Source organism: Xenopus tropicalis, chromosome 3 (genome assembly GCF_000004195.4).
Source record: "Xenopus tropicalis strain Nigerian chromosome 3, UCB_Xtro_10.0, whole genome shotgun sequence".
NCBI classification, from domain to species: Eukaryota; Metazoa; Chordata; class Amphibia; order Anura; family Pipidae; genus Xenopus; species Xenopus tropicalis.
Genome location: NC_030679.2, coordinates 140915906 through 140932002, shown reverse-complemented (window position 1 = coordinate 140932002; position 16097 = coordinate 140915906). Strand labels below are relative to the sequence as shown.

The 16097-nt window shown below is 44.2% G+C and overlaps 1 protein-coding gene across 2 annotated transcripts; it reads right to left on the bottom strand.

The window, feature by feature from the left end:
- Positions 1-1077: 1077 nt before the first annotated feature.
- Positions 1078-13819, bottom strand: LOC100036665 (uncharacterized). 2 transcript variants are annotated; one of them, NM_001097219.1, is given in 11 exon segments: positions 1078-2079; positions 2119-2862; positions 3469-3637; positions 5303-5400; positions 6012-6171; positions 7753-7864; positions 8015-8188; positions 9428-9570; positions 10466-10601; positions 12098-12262; positions 13670-13703. In NM_001097219.1, coding segments are annotated over 10 exon segments (2154 nt in total). In that variant the 5' UTR covers positions 12248-12262; positions 13670-13703; the 3' UTR covers positions 1078-1811.
- Positions 13820-16097: the final 2278 nt, after the last annotated feature.

Sequence of the window (16097 nt, the reverse complement as noted above, 5' to 3'; positions counted from 1 at the left end):
GCCTTTTGGATCTGTACATTTAATGTTCATACAGGAGTGGGGGCCGGCGTACTTGGTCTGCTTATATTAATAATAAAAAAAAAACTCTAAAATGACTCTGTACAGCCCCCAGAATAACCCACCTTTCTCCCTGCATCCAGATTTTGTTTCTCTATTACAGCAGCTGAACTGCAGCTCTTTTACCGTCTTCCTGTTTTGTGAAGCTCCGCCCCCTTTTGTTTAGAGCCCTTTTTTTCTCTAAATAGGATAACCTCAAAACAAAGAGGTGCCTACTGTGCATGGCCGATTGATTTTAATTGGAGTAGAGGCAGTGAGCTTGCCCAGTAGGCAGTGTTTGAGGTCATCATAGTCAGAGAGAAGGAGGGGCTTCAAAGAGGGGTGGAGCTTCATACTAGGCAAAATAGTAAGTAAAAGAACTGCTGTTCAGCAGCTTGTAATAGAAAAACAATTCTGCATGCAGATGTCATTCCTGGGGCAGTTTAGACTAACTTTAGGGGATTTTAAAATAAAAGTCTTACTTATCCTTTAAAATGGTCATAGATAAATGAAAGCATGAACAAGTTGTAACCTGTCTGTATGGCTTTACACCTAATAGCTTTTAAATTCATGATCTACCATGACTGGGCTACTGGCACCCTAGGCAAGTACCACTTTTACCTTACCCAAGATGCCCATTCAGCAGTCCAGTCCCCCCTCTCCCACAGCTGTTGGCTGCTCCAGTTAGCCCTGTTAGGAACTTAGTTAGGAGCAGAGTAAACCATGTAGTAATAGTTTTGGAATTGTGCCCCCTCAGTTGCACCCAGGTAGCTGCATCATCTGCCTACTCCTGGTTCTGGCCCTGTAGGCAGCCATTTTCTACTCTTCAATCAAAGCCAAGGTGGTATAGGTCTCTACATGTACAGTCTGCGCCTTTATTTGCTACCATTGGAAGAGTTCATTTACCGGGGGGAAAAAACAATGGAATTAATGAAGGTGAAATCCTAAGGAAAAGCAGTCGATTTGTTTGCCCCGCAGAGGAGCCACTCGGAGCATCGATTCCTTTTCCTCCCCAACCTACAAACCATAACAGAATCAGAATTAGGCACCATTATCCGTTTAATATTCATTTTTGAAAATTACATAAAAATAGTTTAATCATATTTAATCTTATTGAAAATAAAACCAACAATCCTAAACTTAGACCTGCTGCCCTCCATCGGGGGTAAATGGGGGCCAAATATACCAAGTCTGTGTTAGGTAAATTCAATTCAATTTCTGCACAGTTTCGTGGCTGAAATCAAAAGTTTAGTGACAACCAGGACCCAAAAATCCATTGTTATGTTTCAAGCTAATTCCCCGGATTGGGGGGGGGGACCATCATTGTGGAAGGAAAAGACCGTGCCCCTAAGCCCCGAGTTCCTCTAAAGTGCATTAGGAGAGACCAAACATTCAAAAATAAAATCCAAAACATTTAAAAGTGATTTCAGAACAAATCCAGGACACCAATAAGTCAAAACGAAGTGGCCCATTAGGGTTTCGACACCAGAAAAGGTGCAGGAATTGGTTCATAACATAAAAGTGCATTACACTCGTCCAATGACAGTTCTGGGGGGGGGGGGGGGGGTCGGTGTAGAGTAAGGTTAACGAGCAAGTGAACAATTATATATTTATTAACCTGAAACAGTAGAGGAAAACAACTCTTTTGGGGGGGGGGGGGTCTAGACAATATAAATTCATAAAACAGTAAACCAAGTGCTTTAAAACATATGGAGGGACCCAACACCCCCCCAACGTTTTTGTTTTTTTCTATATTTCTATAAAAGTCACTGTGCTCAAGTGCAGCAGTCGAGGAACTGGTTCAGAAGATCTGCACAGATGTGGGAGGCCGTAGACGAGTTCCAGCCCTCGCCGCCCCGTTCCGAGGGACAGGGCTGATGGTGGTGTAGAGGAGAGCGCTTTGGGCGAGAGGTGTACAAGGAGTCTCGGCGCTTCGAAGACGACCTGTGCAGGGAGCGGTTTCTGCGGTCCTCATCCAGGTAAAGGTTCTCGTTTGAGCGGTTTCGCAAGCTGCCTTTTGCGTGAAGGCCTCCAAACGACTGCCTCCTGCAGCTGTCATTGTGAAGGCCTCCGAGCGACTGCCTCCTGCAACTGTCATTGTGAAGGCCTCCGAGCGATTGCCTCCTGCAACTGTCATTGTGATGGCCACCTTCCCTAGAGAGGTTAGTAGAGTTGCCTCCATGATAAGATCTCCTCATCTGGCTCCTGTCTTTAACCCCATGGACTGATTTTGACCAGCTCTTGTTGTGTTTGGCCGTGCAAGGGTCTTCATACTTTTGGGAAAGGAGCACCTCGTCCGCATAAACCGGTTCTCTGCTTGGGTTCTGACCGAGGTCCCGTATATGAAAGACCTCAGAAAGCCTTTTGAATATAGGCGGAGGTTCCACTTCATCACAGGGCCAGTCTACTTTGTCCGATAAACATGGAGGACAGTCTTTAGCACCATCACTACTGTAGAGGGAGTCCCTGCTGGGCTCGTGGTTGCCATGTTCAGACACCGGAGTCTCGGAATCGTAATGACAAGATACCTTATACAGAGAGTCTTTCTCAAAACTGTCAGAGGGGTTTCTAGGGTATGGGCTCTTCTCATTGACCGGAGAATCTCTATTTCCCAGAAAAGAATTCCTGCTCTCTCCTGAATGTGAGGAATCAGTCTCATAACTGGCTCTGGGCCTCCCTCGAGAACATACTGGGGTGCCCTCGTCCTTCCTGGACATCTCTGGCCAACATGCTAAGCTCTCCTCGTACTTTCTGTATTGCTTGCAGGAGTTCAGCAGGTTAGGGGTCCATCTTCTCCTTTCCCGTCTCATCTGCCCAGACATTGCACTGTAATAAGGAATAAAGGTTACATTAAAGGGCAAGTATGCAACAAACACATGTCCATGTAGACATTATCAGCACATATGCAGCACAAACTCCGCCAGCACCATCACATTTTCCTAAAACCAATAGCAGCTTTCACTTGGCGGCCATTTTCCCCTCTCACACATCTTCAGTGACATTTACATCTAGTAAGTAAATTCTGCCCGTGTAAGCCTGCATGGTTTACAAGGGCAGAATTTACTTTGATTAAAAAAAGTCCTGCTTGGATCCAGTTATGTAATGGTTAAACTGAGCTCAGGAGAGGAGGTTAGCAGAAAAAAACATGTTTCTCCAGTAGTGCGCAGCTAGAGCAGAGTTTTTATGGAAACCAGTAGTGCCGTCTCTTCATTGGCTGTTAGACTGAAGGGTGTGTTTGGTAACCTGAGCCGAGAAGAACTGAGCATGCTCAATAGCCAAAGTCAGTTGCTGAGGGAGGGGCCCAAGTGGGTTCGAGGAGAAGGAGGAATCCCAAATTAAGGGGATGCCTCAGCCTTACTATTAACCCTTCAACAACAGGAGTGGCGGGTAAAGATTTCAAAATTGACTAAACTAAACCAGAACATGGCATACCTGTCAGTGGAGCTCAACCTCAGCTTTCTGTACAGTTCTGCGGTGCAAGGAGTTTTCGGGGCAAATCGGCTGTGGGGCAGCGACTGCGGGGTGGCTCTGGGGAGCAGGTACGGGGTCATGCTCAGTTTGAGGGGCAAGGCGTTGTGAATTGAAGCTTCTGGATCAGGAGCTAGAAAGAGAAATGATTTTATGAATCAGTCATTTAATTAATACGGCACGGGTATGGGATCCCTTATGCAGAAACCAGTTATCCAGAAAGCCCTTCTCCCATAGACTCCATTTTAATCAAATGAGAATTTTGCAGATTTCCTTTTTCTCTGTAGAAATAAAACAGTACCTTGTACTTGATCCCAACTAAGATATAATTACCCCTTATTGGGGCAGAACAGCCCTATTGGGTTTATTTAATGGTTAAATGATTCCCTTTTCTCTGTAATAATAAAACAGTACCTGTACTTGATCCCAACTAAGATATAATTACCCCTTATTGGGGGCAGAACAGCCCTATTGGGTTTATTTAATGGTTAAATGATTCCCTTTTCTCTGTAATAATAAAACAGTACCTGTACTTGATCCCAACTAAGATATAATTACCCCTTATTGGGGGCAGAACAGCCCTATTGGGTTTATTTAATGGTTAAATGATTCCCTTTTCTCTGTAATAATAAAACAGTACCTGTACTTGATCCCAACTAAGATATAATTACCCCTTATTGGGGGCAGAACAGCCCTATTGGGTTTATTTCATGGTTAAATGATTCCCTTTTCTCTGTAATAATAAAACAGTACCTGTACTTGATCCCAACTAAGATATAATTACCCCTTATTGGGGGCAGAACAGCCCTATTGGGTTTATTTCATGGTTAAATGATTCCCTTTTCTCTGTAATAATAAAACAGTACCTGTACTTGATCCCAACTAAGATATAATTACCCCTTATTGGATGCAAAACAATCCTATTGGGTTTAATATTTTATTGTTTTTTTTTAGTAGACAAAGTAGGAGATCCAAATTATGGAAAGACCCCTTATCTGGAATACCCTTGGTCCCGAGCATTCTGGATAATGGGTCCTATACCTGTACTACAAATTGAGAAAGGTAGACGGATATATACAGGGTATAAAGAACAATAAAAACATTTTAGGTATAAGAGGGGCAGTAATGCCAATAAATGGCTTCATTTCATACCAATAGGTGCTTAAAGAGGGATTCCATGGCACTTGGGGCTACCATTTGTAATACAGCTTATAAGTGAGTCCTAACGTTCATATCTGTCGGCAGCTAAACAGGATGTTATGTTTTACGAGATTGTGTCATATGGAGCAATAAGTGAAATTATTAGCAGTGTTTGTATGGAGCAATAGGGAGACGGATACGGAACAATAAAAAACAGATTATAGGAAGCAACAGAAATTGGATTATAGTAAACAAAAGGAGCAAGATTCGGATACATGAGTTTTAGATGGGGAGGTTAAACATAGGGACAGACGTTCTCATCCACTAAATCAGTGATCCCCAACCAGTGGCTCGGGGGGAACATGTTGCTCCCCAACCCCTTGGATGTTGCTCCCAGGGGCCTCAAAGTAGGAGCTTATTTTTAAATTTCTGGCTTGGAGGCAAGTTTTGGTTGCATAAAACCCAGTGTAAAGCCAAACAGAGCCTTCTATAGGCTGCCAGTCCCCACAGGGGCTAACAAATAGCCAATTATGGCTTACTGGCACCCTAGGAACCTTTCCCATGCTTGTGTTGCTCCCCAACACTTTTTCCATTTGAATGTGGCTCACAGGTATAAAAGGTTGGGGATCCCTGCAGTAAATGAACCATTTGCACTTACATTCACTACTGGGGGAGCAGCTATCATTCCACCTCTTACTCTCCTCGGAATAAGAATCCTCTTTTTGGCATTTCTTCCTTTGAGAGGCAAGTGCAGACCTGATAATTAACAAATGCACATAAAGCACATATGAATGTATAATAATGCAAGACTTATAACAAGGTTTGCATATTAAGAGTATTAGGGTGAAGACACGGAGCTACTAGTAGCAGCTACTTGTCACGGCTACAGAAATAGACAATGCTGATCATTGACTGATAACCGTCTCTACAGGTGTTTTACCAGAGGCAATTCTCAGTATTGTCTATGGCAGGGGATAACACATGCATACAGGGTCGGACTGGGGGGTGCAGGGCCCACTGGGGCTCCCGCAGGTGCACCAGCCGTGTCCCCTACCCCCCCCAGGGGCCCTCCTAACCCCCCCGCAGGGCCCCCACCCGACGTCCTCCCCCAGCGCGTATAAATGGAACGCGTCAGGGGAGGAACAGTCAGTAGGGGGAGGGCCGGCAAAGGTTGAACAGGGCCACCGGGGCCCACCGGGATTTTTCCCGGTGTCCCGGCGGCCCAGTCTGACCCTGCGTGCATATAGATTTTTGCTTAGGAGGTATGAAAGAAAGATGCTGTATCAATATAGGTTACTGGAAACCCTAGTGTCTCTAGTGCATAAGCCTAATAAAATTAATAGATTAACAAAATTTGATCAACATACCTGCTGGGAGGTGCTAATCTCAGGACTCTGTATAGTTCTGCTGTACTTGGTGTCATTGAATTAGGAGCAGCCATTTTGCTCTGCCAGTTGGCAGGACTGTGCATGTGAGGGGCAAAGTTGAGTCTGGGCTTCTGAGATGAGCCAGGAGGAGTGTCAGTAGCTGAAAAATATGGGATGTTAAAGAAATACTGTAATAGATACAGGAATGCTCAATAAGTCATTAAAGATCAAGTACAGGTACTGTTTTATTATTACAGAGAAAAGGGAATCATTTAACCATTAAATAAACCCAATAGGGCTGTTCTGCCCCCAATAAGGGGTAATTATATCTTAGTTGGGATCAAGTACAGGTACTGTTTTATTATTACAGAGAAAAGGGAATCATTTAACCATGAAATAAACCCAATAGGGCTGTTCTGCCCCCAATAAGGGGTAATTATATCTTAGTTGGGATCAAGTACAGGTACTGTTTTATTATTACAGAGAAAAGGGAATCATTTAACCATGAAATAAACCCAATAGGGCTGTTCTGCCCCCAATAAGGGGTAATTATATCTTAGTTGGGATCAAGTACAGGTACTGTTTTATTATTACAGGGAAAAAGGAATCATTTAACCATTAAATAAACCCAATAGGGCTGTTCTGCCCCAATAAGGGGTAATTATATCTTAGTTGGGATCAAGTACAGGTACTGTTTTATTATTACAGGGAAAAAGGAATCATTTAACCATTAAATAAACCCAATAGGGCTGTTCTGCCCCAATAAGGGGTAATTATATCTTAGTTGGGATCAAGTACAGGTACTGTTTTATTATTACAGAGAAAAAGGAAATCATTTAACCATTAAATAAACCCAATAGGGCTGTTCTGCCCCCAATAAGGGGTAATTATATCTTAGTTGGGATCAAGTACAGGTACTGTTTTATTATTACAGAGAAAAAGGGAATCATTTAACCATTAAATAAACCCAATAGGGCTGTTCTGCCCCCAATAAGGGGTAATTATATCTTAGTTGGGATCAAGTACAGGTACTGTTTTATTATTACAGAGAAAAAGGGAATCATTTAACCATTAAATAAACCCAATAGGGCTGTTCTGCCCCAATAAGGGGTAATTATATCTTAGTTGGGATCAAGTACAGGTACTGTTTTATTATTACAGAGAAAAGGGAATCATTTAACCATTAAATAAACCCAATAGGGCTGTTCTGCCCAATAAGGGGTAATTATATCTTAGTTGGGATCAAGTACAGGTACTGTTTTATTATTACAGAGAAAAGGGAATCATTTAACCATGAAATAAACCCAATAGGGCTGTTCTGCCCCAATAAGGGGTAATTATATCTTAGTTGGGATCAAGTACAGGTACTGTTTTATTATTACAGAGAAAAGGGAATCATTTAACCATTAAATAAACCCAATAGGACTGTTCTGCCCCAATAAGGGGTAATTATATCTTAGTTGGGATCAAGTACAGGTACTGTTTTATTATTACAGAGAAAAGGGGATCATTTAACCATTAAATAAACCCAATAGGGCTGTTCTGCCCCCAATAAGGGGTAATTATATCTTAGTTGGGATCAAGTACAGGTACTGTTTTACTATTACAGGGAAAAAGGGAATCATTTTTAAAAATGTGAATTATTTGATTAAAATGGAGTCTATGGGAGATGGCCTTTCCGTAAGTCGGAACTTTCTGGATAATGGGTTTCTGGATAAGGGGTACCTGTATATGGACTTACCGAGTGCAGACCAAGGAGGAGTCTTTTTCCAAGGAGGAGTTCCTATACCCGGGGTCATACTCAGGAACTGCTGCTTCATAAAAAGCGCCTGATCTGCCTTAAATTGGAGACGCTGCAGAACAAAAGGTTATTGGTCAGTTACAGACTGCTACGCGTAATGGGACACGTATCTGTATTGCACCAGTATACGCTGTGTGCAGTGTGTGTATTACAGGGGGGCAGGCAGTAACACTGAGGGGCCCTACACCACTTGAAGTATCACCTCCCGCCCAAGTCGGATCGCCGCCTCCGTGAATTTGTCTCTTTCATCTTGGAACACGCGTTTCTGCTCCTCGAAGGCTGCCCGGTCCTGCTGTAACCTCAGCTGCTCCTCCAAGAAATAGGCGTCCCATAGAGGGGAGCCTTCCATCTCCCCAGGCACGGGCAGCATCTGCTCCTAGCAGTTCCAAAATAGATTGAGAAATATAAGAAGAGGCGGCACTACTTTCCTACTGTATCCAATGCAACTTGTGTTTTAGGGGAGGTTCATCTTTAAATTAATTTTTAGTATGTTATTAAATAGTTAAATTCTTAGCAACTTATTAATTGGTCTTCATTTTTTATTATAGCTTTTTGAATTATTTGCCTTTCTCTGCTGCCTCTTTCAAATGGGGGCAACCAGAAACTGATCTGTGAGGCTACATCTTTGTGGTTATCCTTACTTTTTACTACTTCTCTATTTAGGCCCTCCTCCTATTCATATTCCTGTCTCTTTTTCAAACCACTGGCTAGTTGCTAGGTTAAGTTAGACCCTAGCAACCAGATACCTGCTGAAATTCCAAACTAAAGAGCTGCCACACAAAAAGCTAAATAATTCAAAAACCCCAAATAAAAAAAAAATGAGACCAATTGCAAGTTGTCTCAATAGCACCCCCTACATCATACTAAAAGTTAATTTTAAAGGGGTTGTTCGCCTTTAAAAAAATTGAAAAAATTAAGACCAATCGCAAATGGTCTCTGAATAGAATATTCTACATTCAGGGATGGACTGGGCTGCCGAGACACCAGGAAAAATCCCAGTGGGCCCCTGCAGCCTAGACCCGACCCTTGCTGGTGCTACCCCTGCCCAACTGTTCCTCCCCTGATGGGTTAAACTTACGCACACTCAGGGTAGGACATTGGGCAGGGGACCCTGCAGGGGGTGAGGGGGGCCCCTGCGGGGGGGGGGGTTTAGGAGACACAGCCAGCGGGGGTATCTGCAGGGCCCCTGGGGCAGGAGCCCCAGTGGGCCCTGCACCCCCCAGTCCAACCCTGTCTACATTAGGGGCATTCTGGCCCCCCAGTGCTGCCTTTAGACAGCTTATAAGATGCCACCCCCCCCCACTCACCTCTCCTCTGCATTTGAGGGGGCCAAGGGGGGCTGCATTGCTAGGGTAGAGTGCCGTAGTACCCTCTGCACTAGCAGAGCCAAAATTCCAATTTGAAAATCAAAATTTCAGCTCTAAGTTACCAGGAACAGCTTTTTGCCACTGCTGGTAACTTTAGGGGAGCTGCCGCCTGTGGTCAATATCTTAACTTTAATGGTGAACAAACCCCTATACTTCTATACTTGCCATTTGGTTCTTAAATCCCTTATCCACCATACTTCTTATAAAGCAATTCATTTTGCGAGATGCCCCCACGCTACTCCCTGTACCTGTAACAGCTGCTGCTGTTGGCCAATAAGATCTCTGCTCCTCATCAGCTCTTCCTGAAGTTCCTCCGTTTCCTTTCTAAGCTTGGTCAGCTCTTTCTCATGATCGGTCACGCTGATCACGTGACCTGCATCCGCCCGTGCCGCTGAGGAGACCAAAGAAATGTTCCCGTTATTCAAAGTTGGTATCTCTGAGAACATCCAAGAACTAGGTCTTTATTTTGCATTTTAACAAAACTATATTCAAGTAGTATAGGGAAAGGGGCACTGCTGCCATAAAGCGAGTTGGGAAACTCTCCTCTGGTGGCAGCGCCCGGCTAGTTACCAGGGGCGGAAAAAAGCCACCTCTGATAACATAAAGTGCTGAAATTCCAACACCCTGGCTTCCGCCAGATGCAAGGGCTCAAATTTGGGAGAAAGTAGAGTGTAAGCTCTTTTGGGCAGGGCCCTCTTCACCTCTTGTATCGGTTATTGATTGCTTTATATGTTACTCTGTATGTCCAATGTATGAAACCCACTTATTGTACAGCGATGCGGGATATGTTGGCGCTTTATAAATAAATGTTAATAATAATAAGTCTGGGAAATGTTTTGGTGTAGCTTATGGTTGCTTGAAAAAAATGTAAACTCTACACCAGGGGTCCCCAACCTTTCTTACTCATGAGCCACAGTCAAATATAAAAAGACTTGGAGAGCAACACAAGCACCATAAAAGTTCATGGAGAAGCCAAATAAGGGCTGTGATTGGCTATTAGGGGCCTCTATGCACCCTATCAGCTTACAGGGGCTTTATTTGGTAGGGAATCTTGTTTTTATTCAACCAAAACTTGCCCCCAAGTCAGGAATTCAAAAATAACTCCCTGGTTTGGGGGCACTGAGAGCAACATCCAAGGGGTTGGGGAGCAACATGTGGCCCCTGAGCCACTGGTTGGGGATCACTGCCCTACACTAACGATTCATGTATAACCCTTGGAAAACAAGGACACTGTACTCTCTAATTGTACTAATCAGCACAAATCCTCCTTCCTCCTAGTCTCTCACCTTGAACCTCCAGAGACTCCACCAGCTGTCTCAGGCTGCTCCATTGTTTCTTAAGGCTGCCAGTGACTCCGCCCTCCCCATCACGTGCAGGCTTTCCACGACCAATCCCAGTGCGCTTGCTAGCCCCTAGGGAATCCTGAGGAATAACAACCCAATAACACACATCACAATTAATTATCTTTTGCTGATGTAATTAAAATAAGATATAGCGCAGTCTTTTTAAACAGTATTAATTAAAAAAAAATGCAACATTATACTTGTGGGAATGGCCAGACTTGCAGGTACCTTCATATTAGGGCCCATACCAATGATTTTGGGGATATCGGACACCACTGTACTCCATAACCCCATTTAACATACCATGTATTTCATTCTCCATCCCATTTCACCTTCTTATCCAGTGAGGACCAAATGGGCCTGGGGGCTATAAGAGATGCTTGTCCTCGGATGTGGCCCCACAAGAAAGGATTTGTCACTTGCAATGATTTTCATAGAGAAAACAAACGCACGCATTAAACCTAATATGGGTTGGATGGGTTGAACTTGATGGACACTGGTCTTTTTTCAACCCTATGTAACTATCATGGCAGTGATGTCCACAGTGCAAACCAGTGACTGAGGATAGAGGCCTTCATAAAGGAACCATCTTTAGCATAAAAAGAACAGCTGCACTTGCAGAGGCAGAAGAATGCAGGACCTAGGGGTTCAAAAATGCTTTGATCAGGGTTGGACTTGGGTGTGCAGGGCTCCATTGCTTCCCCAGGGGCCCCTGCCGCAGCCTTCACACCACCCCAGGGTTGGCTAACACCCATACATTATACTCATTTAAGCACAATCAGGGGAGGGGGAAGTGCTGGCAGGGATCAGGTCTGGGTCAGTGGGGGCCCATTGGGTTTTTTGTTTTTTCCTAGTGCCCCGCCGGCCCTGGCTTTGATGGTTGTTATTGGCAACCGATAGACACCATCTGTCCCCCCAGTAGAAAGATTTATCCCACCCCGCACTATAAGGCTAATGCCACATATTGCATATTCGGAAAACACTTGCCGAGAATATGCCCCTATGCTTGAAAAACTTCTATTTGTACCTGTACTGGGAAGCAATAAACACGCTAGAGTGCAGGCAAATATAGCATATATATGTCAAAGAACACGAGACTTTGTATTTCCGCTATGTGTGACATTAACCTAATGTTGGGACTCCTCCAGTTACATGGGAGTAGGAGAAACAATAGGTTAGCTGAAAGCAGTTCTAATGTGTAGCGCTGGCTGAAAGCTCAGACTCAGGCACACTTTACTGCTGCGCTGCAAGTTGGAGTGATATCCCCCCCTCTCACCCCCAGCAGCCGATCAGCAGAACAATGGGAAGGGAGCAAGATAGCAGCTCCCAGTAGGTATCAGAATAGCACTCAATAGTAAGAAATCCAAGTCCGGCTTGGGACTCCTCCAGTTACATGGGAGTAGGAGAAACAATAGGTTAGCTGAAAGCAGTTCTAATGTGTAGCGCTGGCTGAAAGCTCAGACTCAGGCACAATGAGATGGCGCCTACACACCAATATTACAGCTACAAATACATTTGTTGGTTCAAGAATAAAAGGTTAAATGGCGGAGGGAATTAATAGCTGTGTAACATTACCTTAAAACCTCCCCTGATCTGTAAACCTTCATGTCGGGTCAAAATACTTTTCACTTCTCTTTTTATCTGTTCATGGAACTTCTTATATTCGGAATTCTCAGCCACAAGTTCCCGAACATGTCGGTCATTATACCCAGAAGACCGGTGCATGACTTCTTAACACCCCTAGATGGAAAAAAAACAATCATTTCACAAATGTCGGCAACCTTTATACAATATTTCCGAACCATTTCTCCGGGAGAGACAAATTTGGTCATAGATCTTCACTGCGATCCAAAAATTGGTTTATATACCCAGGGTCGGACTGGGGGGTGCAGGGCCCACCGGGGCCCTGCAGGTGCCCCAGCCGTGTCCCCTAACCCCCCGCCTGAAGTTCTCCCCGAGCGCTTATAAATTGAACGCGTCAGGGGAGGAACAGTCAGTAGGGGGAGCGCCGGCAAAGGCCGGACTGGGCCGCTGGGGCCTACCAGGATTTTTCCCGGTGTCCCGGCGGCCCAGTCCGACCCTGTATATACCTCTTTATTGGCTATATTCCATTCTCTCTAATTACGTACAATTGTTCAATGATTTTAAAGTTATCTGTAAATGTGCTACATTGCTTTACACATCAGAGCCAGCAGTGGAAAAAAAACCACACAGCAAAGAATAAATACTACCATTCTAGCAATTGCATAGCTTTCAAAAATTCTTTAACGTTGAAATCTGTTAATTTGTGATTTTTTTATTTATTTATTTAAGATACAACATGCTGCATTTTCTTGGGCCTCACACATGTTCAAAAGTCAATAGGATAGGGGACTGTGTTTGAACATGATAAAATCCCACTTAGATGGATTAAAAAACACATATAAAAGCAATATATGTGTTTTAATGCATTTAGCATGCTTTTCTAAATACAGGTATGGGATCACTTATCTGGAAACCCGTTATCCAGAAAACTCAGAATTACAGAAAGGCCGTTTCCCATAGACTCCATTATAAGCAAATAATTCTTTTTAACAATGATTTTTCTCTGTAATAATAAGACAGTACCTGTACTTGATCCCAACTAAGATATAATTACCCCTTATTGGGGGCAGAACAGCCCTATTGGGTTTATTTAATGGTTAAATGATTCCCTTTTCTCTGTAATAATAAAACAGTACCTGTACTTGATCCCAACTAAGATATAATTACCCCTTATTGGGGGCAGAACAGTCCTATGGGGTTTATTTAATGGTTAAATGATTCCCTTTTCTCTGTAATAATAAAACAGTACCTGTACTTGATCCCAACTAAGATATAATTACCCCTTATTGGGGCAGAACAGTCCTATGGGGGTTATTCAATGGTTAAATGATTCCCTTCTCTTTCGAGAGGTGTAGCTTCAAAAATTTACATTTTTTTAACTTTCTAAATAACAGCCCAACCCATCTATTCTGTAACCTGCATTACAAAATGTCTTGCTGCCAATCTGATAGACTAGTATATGATACAGTCATTACATTATATTACATTAAATAAGACCCCTTATGAAGAAAACAACAGTTTCCATAGCTGCAATTATAATTGATAATTGTTGGCATGTCTTACCAATCACTTTTCTGTTGACTTAATTGCAATAAAAAACCCCTTCCAAATATTCTGATATTAATATAAATAGGCCAAACCACTGATGCCAAGAGCAGCCAGCGAAGAATAACATCCCAAGTCCTTAATTAAATGAAAGCAACCGCCCACTTTCCTTTGGGGAGCTATATAAACTAATTAATTGCTTTCCTGGCCTCAGGTGAGACATAGTAACCCTTTCCATACCAAAAATTGTTTCCAAACAGTTACCACACTGTTTCAGTCCCTCAGGCCAGGATTGGCAATCTATGGATTCTGGCTACTGTTAGATTCCATAGAGCAGGGCTGCCACGTTGGTGGTTTTTCCGTCAAATTGGGCTACTAATCTAATGCCCTGGTGGGTTTCCAAAGAACAAACCCGCCAAGGTACAGTTTTAGGCTAGTTTTTGGAGCCTTGGCGGGTTTGTAGTATAGAAACTAGCCAAAGTTTTTTCCCCCTAGTGTGCCTCTTCCATGCTGGGTAATGTAGTTTGTACCTAACAATTAGCCTACAGCTAGGATTAATATAAAACTACAATACCCAGCATGCAATTGGACGGTATAGACAGAGCCTCCATTTTGTATTCCTTTTTGGTCTTTCAGGCTCTATCTGTATGTTCTGCTCCCTGCTCTATAGGGTATGTGATTGTGCTATTACTTTCTACTGGGATGTGGGGGCAGTTCTGCAGTTGGCCCTTAAGCTATAACTCTCAGGATATCTTGGGGCTGCTGAGAGTTGTAGTTCAATGCACCCATATGTATATCATGTCTGGGGTTAATGCAACATTCTGTAGTGACTTCCCAGCTGGACTGGGCACAGAGAGCAGGGAATTATCAGCCATCCCAGCAACTGGGTAGTGACTATACGCTTTAAAAAGCAGGTTTTCCCATATATATTTTTATTTTTTAAGAATTTGTTTTCATTGCACATATTGGGCTATTTTTGGGCTACTTTCAAAGTGGCTTTTGGCTAGTTTTGGGCTGGTTTTAGAACTGACTTTGGCTAGTTTGGAAAAATAAATCTGGCAACCCTGCCATAGAGAGTCACTATAGCAGGGGACCTCAAACTTTGTAAACAGGGGGCCAGTTCACAGCCCCTCGGACTGTTGGGGGGGGCTGGAGTATAGTTAGTCCTCTAACTACAGCTCCCCGCCCACCCTGGCTATTACCTGTCTGCCTTGGCATGGTCCCTGGCCCCACTGCATTATGTCACTGCTTCACACTGGCCAACACTTAGCCTTGGCCGGTGGGACGCGGTGACGTGACACGCTAGGGCCGAGGACCACGCTGAGACAGACAGGTAGTAGTCAGGGGTGAGGACGCAGCAGTCACAGGGGCCGGATAAATGACCTAGTGAAATGCCAGGGCCTATTTTGACTCCCAGTCTAGGCCTGTCTTTCTCTACTTTCTTCAGCAAGTCCACATTTGAAAGGCCACAGGTCCTAGTCCTAAGGAACACTAATACTAATGCATTATAACTATTCAGGCCAGGACTGGCAATCTGCCAGAGGGGCTGCTGTAAGATGCCATAGATATTAATTATTTATTGTGCTGTTTGGGCCTCTGTGTACTGAAAATCAGGCCCAGACTGGCAATCGGTGGGTTCAGGCAAATGCCAGAGGGACTGCTGTAAGGTGCCATAGACACTCACTATTTATTGGGCCTATGGGGGGCTGTTTGGGCCTCTGTGTACTGAAAATCAGGCCCGGACTGGCAATCTGTGGGTTCAGGCAAATGCCAGAGGGACTGCTGTAAGGTGCCATAGACACTCACTATTTATTGGGCCTATGGGGGGCTGTTTGGGCCTCTGTGTACTGAAAATCAGGCCCGGACTGGCAATCTGTGGGTTCAGGCAAATGCCAGAGGGGCTGCTGTAAGGTGCCATAGACACTCACTATTTATTGGGCCTATGGGGGGGCTGTTTGGGCCTCTGTGTACTGAAAATCAGGCCCAGACTGGCAATCTGTGAGTTCAGGCAAATGCCAGAGGGGCTGCTGTAAGGTGCCATAGACACTCACTATTTATTGGGCCTATGGGGGGCTGTTTGGGCCTCTGGGTACTGAAAATCAGGCCCGGACTGGCAATCTGTGGGTTCAGGCAAATGCCAGGGGGGCTGCTGTAAGGTGCCATAGACACTCACTATTTATTGGGCCTATGGGGGGCTGTTTGGGCCTCTGGGTACTGAAAATCAGGCCCGGACTGGCAATCTGTGGGTTCAGGCAAATGCCAGAGGGGCTGCTGTAAGGTGCCATAGACACTCACTATTTATTGGGCCTATGGGGGGGCTGTTTGGGCCTCTGTGTACTGAAAATCAGGCCGGACTGGCAATCTGTGGGTTCAGGCAAATGCCAGAGGGGCTGCTGTAAGGTGCCATAGACACTCACTATTTATTGGGCCTATGGGGGGCTGTTTG